At 30.9% G+C, this 18505-nt stretch overlaps 2 protein-coding genes across 3 annotated transcripts; both read left to right on the top strand.

Moving 5' to 3' along the window:
* The first annotated feature begins 3306 nt into the window (after window positions 1-3306).
* On the top strand, window positions 3307-9040 carry LOC11419395 (uncharacterized). Of its 2 annotated transcripts, XM_003598004.4 has the most exons (10): window positions 3307-3593; window positions 3788-3826; window positions 5400-5523; window positions 5814-5875; window positions 6361-6428; window positions 7377-7426; window positions 7583-7652; window positions 7755-7878; window positions 8240-8356; window positions 8777-9040. In XM_003598004.4, the coding sequence occupies exons 1-10, from the start codon at window positions 3375-3377 to the stop codon at window positions 8873-8875; spliced, it is 972 nt and encodes a 323-aa protein (XP_003598052.1). In that variant the 5' UTR covers window positions 3307-3374; the 3' UTR covers window positions 8876-9040. The 2 variants fall into 2 exon arrangements, with proteins under 2 accessions (XP_003598052.1, XP_039688391.1); XM_039832457.1 differs by lacking the exon at window positions 6361-6428 and having other exon boundaries at window positions 5814-5928.
* A 6624-nt stretch (window positions 9041-15664) lies between these two features.
* On the top strand, window positions 15665-16957 carry LOC11409087 (glucuronoxylan 4-O-methyltransferase 2). The gene has a single exon (XM_003598003.4). The coding sequence runs from the start codon at window positions 15886-15888 to the stop codon at window positions 16780-16782; it is 897 nt and encodes a 298-aa protein (XP_003598051.1). The 5' UTR covers window positions 15665-15885; the 3' UTR covers window positions 16783-16957.
* Window positions 16958-18505: the final 1548 nt, after the last annotated feature.

The raw sequence follows: 18505 nt of genomic DNA, 5'->3' as shown, positions 1-18505 counted from the left end.
ATAATTTAAAAGCAAACAAATATTTAAAAGAATTAAGAAATAACATCCTATCCTATATTATATAAAAGAAGAAATTGAGCAATGTAAATGAAGAGGAGGTGTAGAAAATTAGATACATGGCCATAGAGTTATTTTGGCACAAATCTAACATGTTCTACGTACTTTGATTGCCTTCATAAGTATTGAGTTGGAGTTCTTAGAGCCATAGAATTTAAATTAGCCATAACAATAAAAAATTGGCATTAAAATTGAAAGCATACAATTAAAATAGTTAATAATAGAGTGGTTTCTTAGTCTAACAATATTTATCCCGATTTTTAGCATGAGTGGTCGGTACAAAAAAACACATTGAGTAGTGGGAGGAGCTAATGAATATGTTTAAAGGAGTTACAAATTTTCGCTTAAATTTTTCTAGACTTCAATGGTTCAAACAATTTTTACTTGTATAAATTGTTCTTTCACAACTAATTTTTTTTACAATTATTTTTAATGACATCATATTTTTACCTGAATATGTATCCTCTACCATGAAGAGATATTTTAAGGGATAGACAAAACTCGCCCCTTTTGTAGTCCTTCAAATCTTCCTCACTTTATGAATATGAGCAACCATTGTTTTGCTTTCTAACACTTTAAGTTTACTACAAAGACCAAATAAATATGGTGGTGAAAAATGTAGAAAATGTACCACTTATCTTGTTGACATTGCTGCAGAACTTGAATATGCAAGATATGATCTTAAATCAACGTAAATGAAAGTGTCAAATGAAGAAAAGAGATAAAAATATATGTGTGTGTTAAGTTGTGGTTATAAAACGTTGTAGAAAAATTGAAAATTAAGAATATAAAAAAATGGATGAAAAATAAGAATATAAAATTAATAAAAGTTTTATCACACACAATGATAGGAGTAACACATTACGTATTTATCAAAGACAATGAATGAATAGAAAGAAAAAGAAATGGAAATAAATTAATATTCAGTGGTAGAATATTAGTAAATATATAATGATGGAAAACAAGAATTTCAATGTAACCACAACTACCTTTGTAAATAAGAGTTGTTCTTTCAACAAAATTCTCCTATCTCCAAAACCTACACATACTATATGAAAAAAAATAAAAAAATCATTGTAGAAAATGAAAGAGGGAAATATGAAATCTAAAGAAAATGGAAGGGACAGAAAGAGCATGTGAGTAGTGGTTAGTAATCAAAGGGAAAATGAAATGGCCTATATAGCACTCTTAGTTTTATATATGCAAATAAAAATGATTAGAATAGCAAACAACTAAGAATAAAGTTTTTTATACTAATAGTTGATCATGCACCAAAACTATTTAAGGTTTTTTAAATAGTCCCATGATGTATTAATCATGCAACATGCATAAAGTCAAATTAATGGAGAGTTAATTCGTAACTTATATGCATAAAGTCAAAACATCGGATCCTATGTTTTAGCCAATAACAACCATTGTGTTAAAGATTTAATTCATGATACAATGAAGCATAAAGTCGAGCATCTTAACTTATGTGGTAGACTAACTATGGAAACCCATCTGAATCTCAATCTTGAAAAATTTGTAACATGGATTCCCCTTATGCCTTGATACTTGATCATCATTTTTCTTCTTATTCAAGACCAATGGAAGAAGCCTCTTTGTTCATAAAACAATTATGTAACTTTCAAATAAAGTACTATGGAAGTTGTTAAAAAAAAGGACCGAATAAGAAGGAATGGAAGGAAAAGAATAAATAAAATGTTAAAGAAGCATGGATAAACGTTACTAATGGAGGGACAATGAAAGAGTAAGGGTTACCACTAATTGAGAAAATGAAAGAGTGAGTGATGGCTAGTTATTTTGGGAATATAATAATAATAATAATAATAATAATAATAATATTAATAATATAGTTAAAAGTATAGTTGAAAATGTGTGGTTATTTGATTATATGGTATGTATGATTTTTTTTTTGGACAAATATTTTTTATTAAATATTTTTTCGGGAGTAAAGCACCATTAGATATTAAATTCATAGAGAGGAGGCTATGTAACCCATATAGCGAATATGAAAAATTATACACAAAACTTTTCCAATTTTTAGCACCAACAAAAAACCTTGTAGTTGAAGGAGTTATACAAATTGATAGGCATTTATATAGGAAAGAATAAAGAAGAAAAAGGAGTTATGAAAGAGTGCCCGTGAGAAAAAAAAGTTATGAAAGAGTGATTAAAATAAAAGAGAGAAAGCCACATGGCATTATTATGAAGGGAACTTCTATGGTACACTCATAATTTTGAGTGTACTGGTATTTCTGTTTCACAAAATATATAAATTAAAGATCACTTTAATGTAATAAAAAGGTATTTGTCAATATTTATATTTTAAAAAACATTATTTCATAAGAAAACCCATCATTTCATTGTTTACAAAGATCATATTACAAAATTTACATTTTGTCATAAAAAATAATCAATATTCATTGTTATGAGTAATAAAAATTCTTAAAAATTAAATTTTATTTCGTCGAAACTTTTGGTATATACAATTTAATTATCTTAGTTGTCGATGATAGAAAATAATTATTTTTCTTCAAAAAAACAACTCATTTATTATTAATTTTACCACTTAGTGTACCGATACATCCAAATTTATTGGGTGTACCATAGAATTTGCCTAGTATGAAATATTAGTTAGAAATGGGGAGTTTTGGTGAGATGACACATAAGCAAAATGTAGTTTAGAATACATGTATATAGAGATAGAGATAGAGATACGATAGTGTCGTATATTTGTCTGATTTTGTGTTCATTTATCAAAACTCTCTTTTTAAATTATGGTTATCACATAAGTTGTCAACTAAATTAATTGTTCAAATAACATTATCTTGATAAAACAACCGTCTTATTAATTTTTGAAAAAGAAAGACAAGGAGATCAAAAATAACTTTTTTCTACAAAAGTGAAATGTAAAAATGAATGAAGAGAATATTTTCTCATGTATTATACGTAAGATCATTTTATAAAAGTAATAAAAAATATATTTAATTTTTTAATTTTTTTTTAATACTCATTCTTTTATTATTGTTTTAAATCATTGTGAGCGTAAACTTTGAAAATAAAACTCATACAAAGTGGTGAGACATGCATCAATTTCATTCAACAAAAGAGTGACTGGTGTTAGCATTTCACTATTTTAAATTACCTAAACTAACCTTTTGTGAAATGAAAAAAAAAAAAAAAAAAACTAAAAGCAAAATATAAAAAAATATCTTAAGAGACTTGTGGGAAATGAAGTATCTCCCCCCATACCCATAGGCCACATCCACACTTGTTTGTTGTGTCTTGTGTGCGTGCGCCCACAAAAAGAGAACATGTCCTTCCACTGCACCAACTCATGCTCAGTTCCCAACACTCTCTGCACCATAACTTCACATAGCATATCAATTCCCAGTCTCAAACTAAAATGCAACACCAATAATAACAGATTCAAAATTCATGCAAAATCAAATTCAGATGATGCACCACAACAACCCACTTCCACTCCTTCCTCCTTTCTCTCCTTTCTCTGTCCCTTGCTCAACCTTTTCTCTGTAACTAACTCTCTATTTCTGAAATGCAATTTCCACCAAATTAATTAATTAGTTGTTAAATTATCTATGTTTTTTGCATGACATAATATGTTTTTCTTGAATATAGTTTATTTTTCTTATTGATACATACATATATTATGTTATCTTCTTATTATTTGTTGTTACTGTTTCTCATCTAATGATTTTAATGGTAGGGAGGGGATCCTTCTGGACAACGTAATTTTGCTTTGGAGGTGAGTTAGCCCTTTTAACAATCTAAGGACTTTTATTTGTGTACCGTTACAAGTGTGAGTGGTTAAGTCTCACATCGCCCCTGCAAATAAGTAAAATGTTAGATATATAAAAGAGATACTCGTATGCATAATGCCTTAAGGTTTTAGGTGGGAATGTGGCGTCTCCATCCTGAAGCATTGGCCTGTTATTGCTCCCGTGCTCCTCCGAATTCCCCAACAGTTTGGGAGTGGGTTTAAGAGGGGGAGGGGAGGGCTATGAAATGTTTCTACAAATTAATGAAGTGTGATTTTTTTTTTTTTTGTGAAGAAGCAAATGAACGAAGTTTGATTGAAATGTTATATGATCATATATCATGATATTGTTTCAATTATTTTAAAATATGAAGTATATATTAAAACTCGGGGATGTTGTATAAAACCAAGTGTTGAGCGGTTAAGAACCAACACAAGAATAAAGTAAGCATAGCGGAAATTAGGATGTTATGTTGGATTTGTGGTAAGACTAGACGAGATAGGATTAGAAATGATGACATTAGAGAGAGAGTTGGGGTAGCACTTATAGTAGAAAAGATGTTAGAAAATAGGCTTAAGTAGTTTGGTCATGTAGAGAGAGGACCTGTAAATTTTTTAGTAATGAGCGTAGATCGGATGGAGGATAGTCAGATTACAAGAGGCAGAGAAAGATGTAGAAAAACTATTAGGCATTATGGTGTAATTTCATCGATGTAGCCGACCCAACTTAGTAGGATAAGGCTTGGTTGTTGTTGTTGTATATTAAATGGACCTAGCCCTCCTAAAAAACCCTTCCAGACCGGCCCTAATTTTTTAGTAACCTCTCGTGTTCCCTTTTAGGATTTTAATTAAAGGTTTAAATGCTATTTTGGTCACTCTATTTTGTATGGAATTTGGTTCCTCAGGTCTCAAACTGTCTGACTCTTTTTCCCAGCTATACATTTTAAGACTAAATTTTGATGATGTGGAGAGTGAGGTGCTTTTGTGACAATTCAATAGATGATGTGACATTGTCTAGGTTGATTCTCACTTAACAACAAATATCTGCTTCATCGAAATATACATTAATCTATAGCACAAAAAAAACTAAATGTGTTGCAAGACACTCTCTAGGAGGATTCTCACCTAACAACTCATTTTTTTATATCATAAACACAGTTGTCACATAACTATCTCACTTGCCACATCGGAGAAAACCAGTCCTAAATGCATAGTTGGAGAAAATGTCAGATATTTTGAAAACTGAAAGAACAAAATCGTGAATGAGGGAAAATACAGAGAATAGAAATTATACATAAGTCTTAATAACTAATTATTGGCTTTATACTCAGTACTACTTTGTTTGTAATGCAGAGCCCTTTTGTACTGCTATTGGTATTTTTTTCTGAATATGAACTATTGGTATGAAAATCATAGTAATACATGTACTAAAAGGCTTCTTAAATGTTTTCTAAAAACTTTATGAAGAAGGAAATTTTTGGCCAAAATATTCTAAAACATTTGCATGCACCGAGTAACTGACCAAACCTCCTTTGTGTTTTGATAATGATGATGATGATAGCTAGCAACATCTTCCTTGGCCAGCACATCAAGGTTTGCATGGGGAAGAAAATCTGTAATTGAAAGTGCTTCGAGTGAAAAGATAGCTTCAGAACCTCCTATTAGTTTGCAGCTTTTTGAATTTGGTATTTTTTCGCTACCGAAGAATCCTTGGTGATGTTATTGCTCATAAAGGCAAACATTTTTTGTATTCTTTTTTACTTTGTTATTGAAATTTGTCATAATTTCAGAAGTTAATTTATTTATTTTTATTGTAAGCATTTATCAGGCTTGATCTAAATGTTGATAATGCTATACCATTTTGGAAGAAGTTTCATTTCTCAAACTCTTATTTTTTTTGGTCTTTACTACTATTCTTTTATCATTGAAGTTGGTAATTGTCCCTTTTTAAATCTTTCGTACTGTTTGTCAACAGAGGCATGCCCTTTTTGTAGAAGGGTACGAGAGGCCATGACCGAACTAGATCTTTCTGTAGAGGTTAGTCGCAGATTCATCACATACACAACATTCAATATCTATTGTTCTTTTGAGTGAGTTTTGTCTCTCATTTGAGCACTATTATTCATTTCCTTTATAACAGGCTCTATGATTTTGTGGTCTTTGTCCACAGCAGTTGAATCCAGTGTTTTAGCTTTTGAACACTTTAATCCTTTTGCTATTAAGTATGCAACATTGACAGAAACATGGATACAGAACACGACATTGACACTTTACACTGGTAATAATTTGAGAAAATATAAGCAGTTGAATGTAACTACATGTGTCAGTTTCGTGTCATTGTTTTGTCGGTGTCCGGCACTGGAAACATCTTCAATCTGAAGTGTTGGTGCTATACACTAACTATTTAAACGAATTTCAAAAGAATTTTATTGAATGTTATACTTACCTGTGACTTGAGAAATGATTCATAGTTAACTTCTGTCTATCAGTTCCCTTAATATTTCTACTATTGGTATTAATAGGTCTATCCTTGTCCTAAAGGTTCTGTAAGACACAGAGAGGTGGTCAGAAAAACTGGTGGCAAAGAGATGTATGTTGTACTTTATGATATATATTTTTTTGTTTCTTTTCATCTGTTGAGTGTTTCTGATTTTATTGTAGTACTACTGCCGAGTGATGAAAATCAAAAGCTGTTTTTTTTGGGGTATCTGTTAGGAATCAGAAACAAATTCCAAGTTTCCAGAGAGATGAGAAAAAAGATAAAGGGAAAACACGAAGAATACTTTATTGTGTTGACAATCGCGATGGAATGGAGTGGATTTACATGGAATAGAACGGAGTTATAACACTATAGTTTGGATATTTTCATGTTGGAATAGAGAAAAATATTTGTTGCATCCAGTGTTGTCAAATATATTGACCATGATGGCGCCATGGCTGATTGCAGTGGCAGATTTTCTGACAACTGCCCTGGCCAAGTTGTTAATGTTGGCTGCAACATGGCGTTTTATGGCAGCTTAATATGGTGGTTTTTGGCTTTCCGCCATTCGCAATCGATAACACTAGTTTCAACCCATTCCCTGCAATTGATACACTGATTTCATTCCATTCCACATCATTCCATGATTGCATCCCTTACCGCCAATCCAAACATAACTGAGCCCTTTCTATAGTTGAGCTGATACTCAGTTTCCAAATGATAAAAATTCAACTTGTCCCCTCTGCTGCACTCTCCCCTTATTAAACTAGTTCCCTACCTTAAACACTAACCACCCAAAAATAACCATTCTAACTAACTATTCTCAGGGCATATCAGCATCTCATCTCGAATTTTTAGATTCCATTTTTGTATTTTATATGCTGATTTATCCTGGAATAACTACTTCAATAGGACTTGCATCTTGATTTCTGTTACATTTTTGTTACATGTATGCATTTTCAACATACTCATTACTGGTGTAATACGTTCTCCTTATCTTTTAAAATATTTTGTCTGTTTAAAATAGGTCACAAATTCACAATGTTGTCCTTTTTGTAGGTTTCCTTTCCTCATTGATCAAAATAGTGGTGTTTCCATGTATGAGAGCAGTAAGTAAGAAAGGATGCTTTTTCCTTATTCTTTCTACTTATATTTTTCGTAGTTGTTAACTAGTTTGGATTAATTCTTCTTAATGGTCTATTGTTAATGATTTTAACTAATTCAATCCATTGAATGTTGTGTACTTTCTTGGTTTCTTGTTGTAGGCGATATTGTAAAATACTTGTTCGAGCGATATGGAGAAGGGAGAAGTCCATCATTAGGACTTTTAGAGAGGTATAAATATTTTAGGGGAGGAAAACTGAGTTCAAATTTCATATGTTTCATGGGTTGATCAATGTGTGATTTATTTCTTCATAATAACCTATTCTTGTGCAGCACTATTTTCACTGGATGGATGCCAACAATTATACGAGCAGGTAGAGGAATGACGCTGTGGGAACGTTCTAGGGTTGAACCTCCTCCTACAAAGCTGGAGCTGTTCTCCTATGAAAATAACCCGGTAAGATAATGTTTTTCTATCTCCAATTTATGGAGGAAATGCAAACATGTAGAGGACTTTGTGTGTGTTTGGGTTTTTAAATGAATCGGAGTTGAATGTGAAATGATTTATGATTGGATACGTAAAAGTGAATTGAAAAATAAATTTGAGTGTAAAAATCACATTTGGGGTAACTCAAACATGTAAAAATCAATTTTATGTGTAACTCACATTTAGGGGTAACTCACATATAGGGTCATAAGATTTGCTATAATTGTCCTGGTTTGACCCCTGCCCTAGTAGAATGAACTATCTTAATTTCTCACTTTGTTTTTGGGTATATATCTTCTAACTTTATACATTTCAAATTTCGTTTTTCTAGGATGCTCGTATTGTGCGTGAGGCGTTATGCGAATTGGAACTTCCTTACATTCTTCAAAATGTAGGAGAAGGATCACGACGAATGAAATTACTGTTCGATGCTTCTGGATCTAAAGAGGTAAGAATATATTTGAACTTAAATTGAATATAACTTTAATACATCTTTTGGTTATTTTCCACAGTCGGAAATTCTGGATATTTTTTGCCGGCATATCACTATATTTGTACTACACTAGGCACCCTTCTCAAGGATGATTTGGCTTTGTAAAATACATACAAATGTGTAACAATCTATGACCTTTTTGAAATCCACTTCCTTCATTTTCTCATAAATCATGTGTTATAAACCCTTAACTTTTTTATTGAAATTGAACCGTTCATTTTAGAAGAACTAAAGTAGTAACCAGTTATGTTTAATAATTGTTGAATGATACTTGGCACTTATTCCGTATCTTGCTAGCGTTTTCTGATATTTCTTGGTCATGCTCTACTTTATCAATTTAAATCCTTACATGAATATGAAAGTGGTTCTCTGCAGGTTCCTTACTTTGTCGATCACAACACTGGATTTCAATCTGGGGACTACAAGATGATCTTGCCTTATTTGTTCGAAACCTATTCGTCGGCTAATTTATAATTTCCACTTTCTTCAAATGAAAAACTTTAGTTCTTTCAAATCACTGCAAAGCCTATTAATATGTGATGAACAAAATCACAGGTACATACATGCAATAGAAAGTTGTAAAGAACTGATTATTCAAAATGGTTAAGTTGAATGCATCTCTTAACATTGTTTCCTAGATATTCTGGTCAGATTATTTTGCCTCTTGGACTAGTTAAACCTTTTGTTTAGGGACTCAGATCAATGGCTATATTGTGCCAAAAAGAAGGAAAATTCTGACAACAATTTTGCCACGGGAAAATAATGAGCACAATATATTAGCAATGTGAGAGTATTAGTTCACATGAGAAATGGAGGAAGCAATACTTCATATGAAAGATACACCAAATCTAAATGGCACGGGTTTCAAGAAATTGTGTATATGATGTCCATAACGTAGATATTATAATCATGACCATCATAGAAAATGGAGAAAGTCTTGCATAGATACAAATACAAATAAAATTATTTGGGCACACATACAACAATAAAGAAAATTAAATGATAAATAAATTAGTCACATTTATCTTTTAAATAAAAAGTGTTTTATGTGAGTGTGCCCAAATCTTTTACATTTGGGTTTGTCCATATGTAAGACTTTCTCTAGAAAATGATATTACTTGCAAGTATAGGTTTCCTGAAATAAATAGCACTATACCTATCATTAAAATATGCACATTTTATAGGTTTTCTAGACATAGAACTATAGACTCTAATTGAGATACACAATGGCCGAAAGTTGCGGATTGCAATTAGTTGATGTTTTCAAGACCCAAAACCATGGATTGCATGCGAATAAAACTCGAGTAATTATTGCCTAAGTAATTATGAATCAATGTGTTCCAGACCTAAAATCATAGGTTGTTATGAGATACACCAAATTTAAATGGCACGGGGATCAAGAAATTGTGTGTATATGATGTGCCATTATGTAGATTTTATAATTATAACTATCATAGAAAATTTTATTACTTACAATTAAAGGTTTCCCAAAATACTTGTCATTAAAATTTTCAAATATTAGAGGTTTTCTAGACCTAAAATTATAGACTCTCATTGAGATACACAATTGTAAAAAATTGTGGATCTCAATTAGTTGATGTTTTCAAGATCCAAGACCATGGATTGCATGCCAAGAAAACTCAAGTAATTACTGGATAAGTAATTATGAATTGAAGTGTTCGAGACCTAAAATCATAGGCTTGCTATGGGATACACCAAATCTAAATGACACAGTCTCAAGAAATTGTTTATATGATCTTCCATTATGTAGATTTTGTAATCATGACCATCATAGAAAATTTTATTACTTGCAAGTATAGGTTTCCTGAAATGAATTGCACTATACTTGACATTAGAATTTGCACATTTTATAGATTTTCTAGACCTAGACTTATAGACTTTAATTGAGATACACAATGGATGAAAGTTGCGGATCTCAATTAGCTGATGTTTTCAAGACTCAAAACTATGGATTGCATGCGAATAAAACTCGAGTAATTATTGCCTAAGTAATTATGAATCAATGTGTTCGAGACCTAAATCCATAGGCTTTCTATGAGATATACCAAAATTAAATGGCACGGGCTCAAGAAATTGTGTATATATGATTTGTCATAATGTAGATTTTATAATTATGACCATCATAGAAAAACTTATTACTTGCAATTATAGGTTTCCCAAAATCAAAAACACTACACTTGTCATTAAAATTTTCACATATTAGAGGTTTTGTAGACCTAAAACTATATACCCTCTTTGATATACACAATTGCAGAAAATTGCGGCTCTCAATTAGTTGATGTATTCAAGACTCAAGATCGTGGATTACTTGCCAAGAAAACTCGAGTAATTATTGTCTAAGTAATTATGATCTAATGTCTTCGAGACCTAAAACCATAAGCTTTCTATGATATAAACCAAAATTAAATGGCACGGGGCTCAAGAAATTGTGTGTATATGATGTGTCATTATGTAGATTTTATAATTATGACCATCATAGAAAATCTTATTACTTACAATTATAGGTTTTCCAAAATCAATAGCACTACACTTGTAATTAAAATTTTCATATATTAGAGGTTTTGTAGACCTAAAATTATAGACTCTCTTTGAGATACACAACTGCAGAAAATTGTGGATCTCAATTAGTTGATGTTTTTAAGACACGAGACCATGGATTGCATGCCAAGAAAACTCGAGCAATTATTGCCTAAGTAATTATGAACTGATGTGTTCAAGACCAAAAACCATAGGTTTTCTATGAGATGCACCAAATCTAAATGGCACAGGTCTCAAGAAATTGTGTGTCTATGATGCGTCATTATGTAGATTTTATAATCATGACCATCACATAAAATCTTATTACTTGCAAGTATAGGTTTCTGAAATCAATAACATGTTTCCTTAACATTTGCAGATATTAGATGTTTTTTAAACCTAGAATTATAATGAGATACACAAAATCTATATGGAACGGGGCTCTAGAAATGTGTCTATGATGTACAACATATTTAACTTTGATAATAATGACCATCGTAGAAAATCTTATTTCTTTAAGATATAGTTTCCCCTAATTCAATAACACTTCACTTATCATTAACATTTGCACATCTTAGAGACTTTAGAGACCTAAAACTAAAAACTTTCATTGAGATAGACGTTATCATTAACATTTGCATGTATTAGAGAACTTCTCGACCTAAACCTAATTTTTTCTACATTTATATGGTGATCATATTTGTATGTTAATATCTTGCAAACAACTTGGACATCAAAATATGAATTGAATGGAACAAAAGCGTATCAAATCATAAGTGGAGTAATAAGGATACTCTTGAGAAATATTAACATGCACCAACAATAAATTCATCCAACTAAGATTAACTATTCATGCAAGTCATAGATGAATACAAAAAAAGTGCAAAACATACATCAAAACTTAGATGCAAAAGTGGCCAACAACGACAGTTCTTAGTTCATATTACAGAGAAAAATACAAAACACGGCAAAATAAGAAGTATAAGCAAATAAAGGAGTAGAACATAGGCACCACATATATCACACCATCCAAGCTTGTTAGCTTGGTTCACTTCAAATCCTTAATCTTCAAGCAACCATTTTGTACTCTTTAGTTGCAAAAATTTCTCCACCCTCAATATTAATTGAATCTAGCCCTTCCAAACTCGCAGCTAGCCTTTTTCTAGTTGATTTGCTTGTTGGAGTTTCAATTGTCTCCATGACTTAGGAACAAATCACATAGCATATGTCATACTCCATGTAAAAGGTTTGCATGTTAATCAAGTCCCTCCTAACACCTCTGTCAATCTTTGGACAAACATTACCTTGAACTGTTAACATGATATGAAAAGTGCACAAATAAGATGAAACACTAACATATACAATATAAGCAACATAAATTTGCAAAAGGAGGCTTTTAGTGCATGGTTCAAGACTGAGTTTATTCAAATAAGCGTCATCAAAACCACTGTGTTAGAAACAAATTCAAGTGATAGAAAAAAACCATAAACACGTAGCATTCAAAAGCCAATCATACCTTTCATGAGACGAAACGTGCACAAATAAGATTTTGAACATAAATTTTCGAAAAGAGATTTTGTGTGCATGGTTCAAGACTGAGCTTATTCAAATAAGTGGCATCGAACAACACGATGGAAGAAATAAATTGCCTTCTTAAAGTTTATGAGATGTACTTTATAGTGACCAGATAGAGGGAGAGAGTCTGGGTTTGTGAAGGGAATATTGGAAATGGGTTTGGAGAAGAGGAAGAATGAGCTTTGGCTATGAGAGAGATAGGAGAAGCTCTAGTTATGAGAAGAGAACAAAGATGAAAAAAGATATGTTATGAGAGAGGTTCCATGTGTTCATCTTAATATATACATCTTGGTTGAAGGGTATACTTGTCATTTTATCATTCTAAAAGCTATGCAATTTAGCGTCCAAAAGGGGACGTAAAAAAAAATCTATGGCAAACCTAGAGTTTTGCTAGGTTTTTCCTACAGCAGTGTTCAACTTTTATAAGATTAAGATAAGATAAGATAAGATTAAGTGCGATAAGTGTAAATAAAAAAGTGAAAGAATAATTTTGTATAAATATGTAATATTTGAATTTTATATATTGAATATTATTCTATATTGAATTTGCATTTAAATAAAAAAAATATAAGTCAATTGATAAACAAACCATATAATAAAAATCAATAAATTCATTTTTGCACTACCAAACATGAAATATTACTGATTATTCTAATGGATTTGTTATCTATAAATATATACACCCTCCAGTCACTAATATAACCAAAAAATTATAATAGTGACCATGTGCATCATTAAATGAATGAATCTAAAATGTAAACTTTTACTTATAATAGTGACCGAATGGTGTATTTTTGAACGAGATTAGCGGCCAAATTCATACACACGAAATGCAGAGAAATGAAAAATGTCAGTTTTATCTCGTATTCCAAAACATCTACTCCCTCCGTCCCAAATTGTATGTCGCTTTATGAAAAATATTTGTCATAAATTATATGTCGTTTTACAATACCAATGCAACATTAATGTTACTTTTCCTATTATAACCTTAGCTATTTATTACTCTCTTTTCTTTCAATTCTTTCATTTATCTTTCCCATATAATTTATCGAGGACAATTTTGTAAAACAATTCATAATATCTTTTTCCCACACAATATTAATTGCATTTCTTAATATGTGTGAAATGGTCAAAACGTCATACAATTTAGGACGGAGGGAATATCAAATGTTCCTGTCGTGTTTTTAGCATGCGAACTATACTCTCTTTGGTCTCAAGTATTACCGACATTTCACATTTTAGGTTCATTAAACAACCAATATTGTATACTTCCGAGGTGTTGTTATTAAGAAATGATTTAATTTGTGTAATTTATTATGAAATTAATTATTCTCTCCGGTCCTATTTACAAAAAACAATTTACTTTTTAGATACATTAAATAATTTATGTATTTGGTTTAGGTTCTTGACTAGATACATACATTATTCAATGTATCTAAAAAGTCAACTTTCTCTTGTAAATAGGATCTGATGGAATACTAAAAATTGCTATAAATACACTTTATTTAGGAGCTATAAATACACTTATTAATTAATATAAGTGGTCAAAGAAATATGCTCATGTAAAATTTAGGTCAATTTACTTATTTATTTTTGACAAATGTAGGTCAATTAAATTTTATCTATCCGTTTTGACGAATTGGTCATTTTAAAGAAGCTCATTATGTCAATCAAGAATAGGTTGGACTTAAATTCTTCACTTTTAAAATTAATTTTGAAAACTTCCGTGAGCATAGCTTAGTTGGTAGGACAATGCATTATTATATGTAAGGACCGGAGTTCGAACCCTGGACACCCCACTTATTCACCTTATAAGGTGAATTCTAGCTACTAAACTACCTCAAAAAAAAAAATTAATTTTAAAAACGATTATGTAAATTTTTTTTTGACCAAACGATTATGACAAATTAACAACAGATAAACAAGGCATACATTTGTCCTCGTGAGTTTAACTCAGTTGGTATGGACAAATGCATAAAATATGCAAGGTCCGGGGTTCAAACCCCGGCCACCACAAAAAAAAAAAAAAAAAAACAAGACATACACCCTTCGGTCACTATTATAAGAAAAATTTTACCTTTAAGATTCATTGAATTAATGATGTATGTAGTCTTTATTATAGACCATATATATCATTTATTGAATTAATTTAAAATATGGGGTTTTGCTTATAATAATGACCGAATGATTGTCTTCTATCTCTTTTACTTTTCATCATGTATAAAACTAACACGTATCAAAAGTATACATATAATTTAAGGATCAGGTTAACAATTACTCTATCAGGTCATATTTATAAATAAAAATCAACTTTATAGGTTCATTGAATTATATGTATACTTAAGTAAATATACATATAAGGGATGTGAGTGACACGTTAGAGAAGACTAAGTCAAAAGTGGCTTTGGGAGCCAAAACTGCCAAAGATTCAATATATAGGAGACTGTTTTAGAATTTTAATTAGTTAGGGGATTAAAATCGTAACTTTTAAAAAGATAGGGGCAAAAGTGTTGTTAAGTCAAAAAAAATATTATTATTGTGATCCACCAAATTTAACTAATATTTAAAGAATCAAATGTATTCAGATCTTGTCAATAAAAAATTACACCCGAGTAGCTTTCTCGTCATAGTCATGGGGCCCAAATTTCGTTCCTTCATATTTAATCAATAAAATTATTAGAATTATTAATATATTTTCCAATTTATATCATATCACTTATTCACTTGTACTCACTTTGTCACCTTACAACGTTGCCACTATTATTTTCTTTACCATAAACTGTATATACAGTTGATGTAAAACTTTTTACACCATCAATCATCACAATAAATAATATATTCAACTTTTAAATTATTTTTAACTATCCGACAATTATAATTAATTGAAATAAAAAATATTGATATTAGAAAAAATGTTAAAAAAGTTAAGGATAAGTACTATGATATTCTAAAATTTTGTAACGTACATTCATTTCATTTTATACTATTTTTTTACATTTAATTATTTTAAAATACAAAAGAATTCTCCTTGAATTAAATCTATATAATACTCCATGACTCCTCCACTCCATAATCTCCAAAACACTACCAAACGTTAGGTGTTTTATTCTCACCAAATGAATACTTTAGTAGGTGCAATCCAAACAATATATGACACCTCAAAAGTCAATATCACCAATCCTTTGCTATGAGCTTATGATTCTTACATATTTTCTTCACCTTTACTCTTAAGCAAATTCACATTTTCATTTTCCAACAAACACCTCTCTCACATAAATTTTCAAAATAAAACTCATCCAATCTATTCCTCACTAGTTGAGATCCAAAACATACATTTTTTCTTCTTCTATCAAAATAATCAAATTGAAACCATGAGATCCAAAACACAACTCTCATCCAATCTCAAACTAGTCATCATCTCTCTTGTATTTCTCTTTCTCTTCATCATGCTATTCAAATCATCCATTTTCTCATTTACTCAACCACTCACCACAACTTCAAACACCAACAATGACTCAAAAATCTCATCGCAAGAAACAGAAAAAACCACAAAATCTGAATGTCCTTCACTCCCTATAACACCAACATGCACAAAAAACCCTCCATCATTAGCCAATGCATTAATCCATTATGCAACAACAAAAATCACCCCTCAACAAACAATTCAAGAGATCTCAGTCTCAGCCAAAGTTCTTCAAAAAAAATCACCTTGCAACTTCTTGGTCTTTGGATTAGGTCATGATAGTCTCATGTGGACATCATTAAACTACGGCGGCCGGACCGTTTTCCTTGAAGAAGACAAGACATGGATTGAGCAAATCCAATCAAAGTTCCCAACGTTGGAATCATATCATGTTGTGTATGATACAAAAGTACATCAAAGTGATGAACTAATGAAAATTGGAATGGAACAAGAGGATTGCAAAAAAGTTTCTGACCCAAGATTTTCAAAATGTGGATTAGCACTTAAAGGATTTCCAAGTGAAATTTATGATGTGGAATGGGATGTGATCATGGTGGATGCACCAACGGGGTACTTCGATGGCGCGCCGGGGAGGATGAGTGCTATTTATACAGCTGGTTTGATTGCTAGGAATAGAGAAAATGGTGATACTGATGTGTTTGTTCATGATGTTGATAGGAAAGTTGAGGATCAATTTTCAAAGGCTTTTCTTTGTGAAGGTTATTTGAGGGAACAAGAAGGAAGGATTAGGCACTTCAATATACCAAGTCATAGGGCTCGTTTGGGTAGACCTTATTGTCCATGAAATTGATTTTGGATCAGATCTCATTCAAACATTATGCAATTATTAGTTTAAAATCACATGTCTTTGTTTTTTGGGATTTTATTATGGAATTGATTCTTATCTTTTTCATGTTATTATTAATGGAGAATGGAATAATACATCTTATTATAAATTTAAAGACATCTTTACACTTTTATTCCCTCAAGTATGTGATTTCGCTCTAATTTTTGAGTATTTTAACACTTATGTTTTCTCCTTTTGTGATTTGGTAATTTCCTTTCTAATTTTTACATACAAGTAGAGACGGATCTAAGATTCAAATTGTTTTTTTTTTGGGGGGGGGGGGGGGGGTGGGGTGTTAAATAATAGTATAAATTTATTTTGTAGGATTGCGGCGCAACCAACCCCAAAAATGGCGCTGGGCTGGAGCGCGGCAAATTTTTGCGGCATAGACACTAATACATTTAAATTTAATACTAAAATACCTTAAGAGTGTGTTTGGATGGAAGAATGTTTTGAGGGAATTCAACTACTTTAAGGTGAATTCTATTGTTTTGAATTCACCTCAAAGTAGTTGAATTCCCTCAAAACATTCTCCATCCAAACACACTCTAAAAATTACTCAAAGTAATATATTATATTTACTAAAATACCTTAACATATACACCCTCCGGTCACTATTATAAGCAAAAATTAACATTTTAGATTCATTCATTAAATGATGTATATAATCTTTATTATAGACCACATACATCATTTAATCAATAAATTAAAATGTTGATTTTTGCTTATAATAGTGACCGGAGGATGTACATGTATTAAAACAATACATGATATTTATTAAAATAATAAACTTAAAGATTTTTATTGTTAATGGCTCTGGATGGAATAATAGATTTTTTATGAACTAAAAGAGTTGTTTTAATTGCACTTTTAGTCTTTTAAGTATCGTAGATTTGCTCCCCTTGTTTGAGTGATTTTTGTGTTGAAGTCGGTTTTAAAGTTGTTTGTAGTTTGTTTTTAGTCTCACATTGCTCAGATCCCATGATGTTTAGTGTATAATATGCTTGAGTACTTCACCTTTAAACTAACTTTTGGAATGAAATCCAAACATATTTAACATTTTAGTAACATTTTCTTCCTTTGTGATTATGTATTCCCGCTTCCGATTTTCCTCCAAATTTATACGACAGAGACATTAGTAATTAATTAACGTGACTCTAACTTTCATATCAATGTGACTTTTCTTTAAAACTAAATATTAAAAACAACAAAAAACACCAAAAAGTTTGAAACTCTAATAAGGTGTTTTATTCGCTCTTAGTACCTATTGATTTTTAGTGTTTTTACTATCGGGTCATGCTAACAAGTATTTTAAAGATGTTATTTAAGGAATACATAAAAGAAAAGTTTATCTTAAAAATATAACTCAAAGACTTGTTAAAGTTACAATTACACAACTTTTAACATAAAGGTGTACTTTTTTTTAAGAACACATAAAAGTGTACTTCTTATGGTTTTGATTTACGCCCTTCAAAGAAAAGTTATGTTAGATACGAAAGACGTTGAATGTCAATAAATGACGTAGCCTGAGCCTAAATTTAAAAAAAAAAAAGGAAGGGGCTGCAAAATCATAAAGGGAGAAAACATTAGACTTTGTTTGGATGACAAGAGAAAGTAAGAGGAAAGATTGTAAAATGAAAGATTGTTAAAGGAAAGAAAGTGGGTGAAAAGTGAAATGATT

The sequence above is a fragment of the Medicago truncatula genome, chromosome 3 (assembly GCF_003473485.1).
Source record: "Medicago truncatula cultivar Jemalong A17 chromosome 3, MtrunA17r5.0-ANR, whole genome shotgun sequence".
NCBI lineage: Eukaryota > Viridiplantae > Streptophyta > Magnoliopsida > Fabales > Fabaceae > Medicago > Medicago truncatula.
This window is presented reverse-complemented; position numbering and strand designations above follow the sequence as displayed.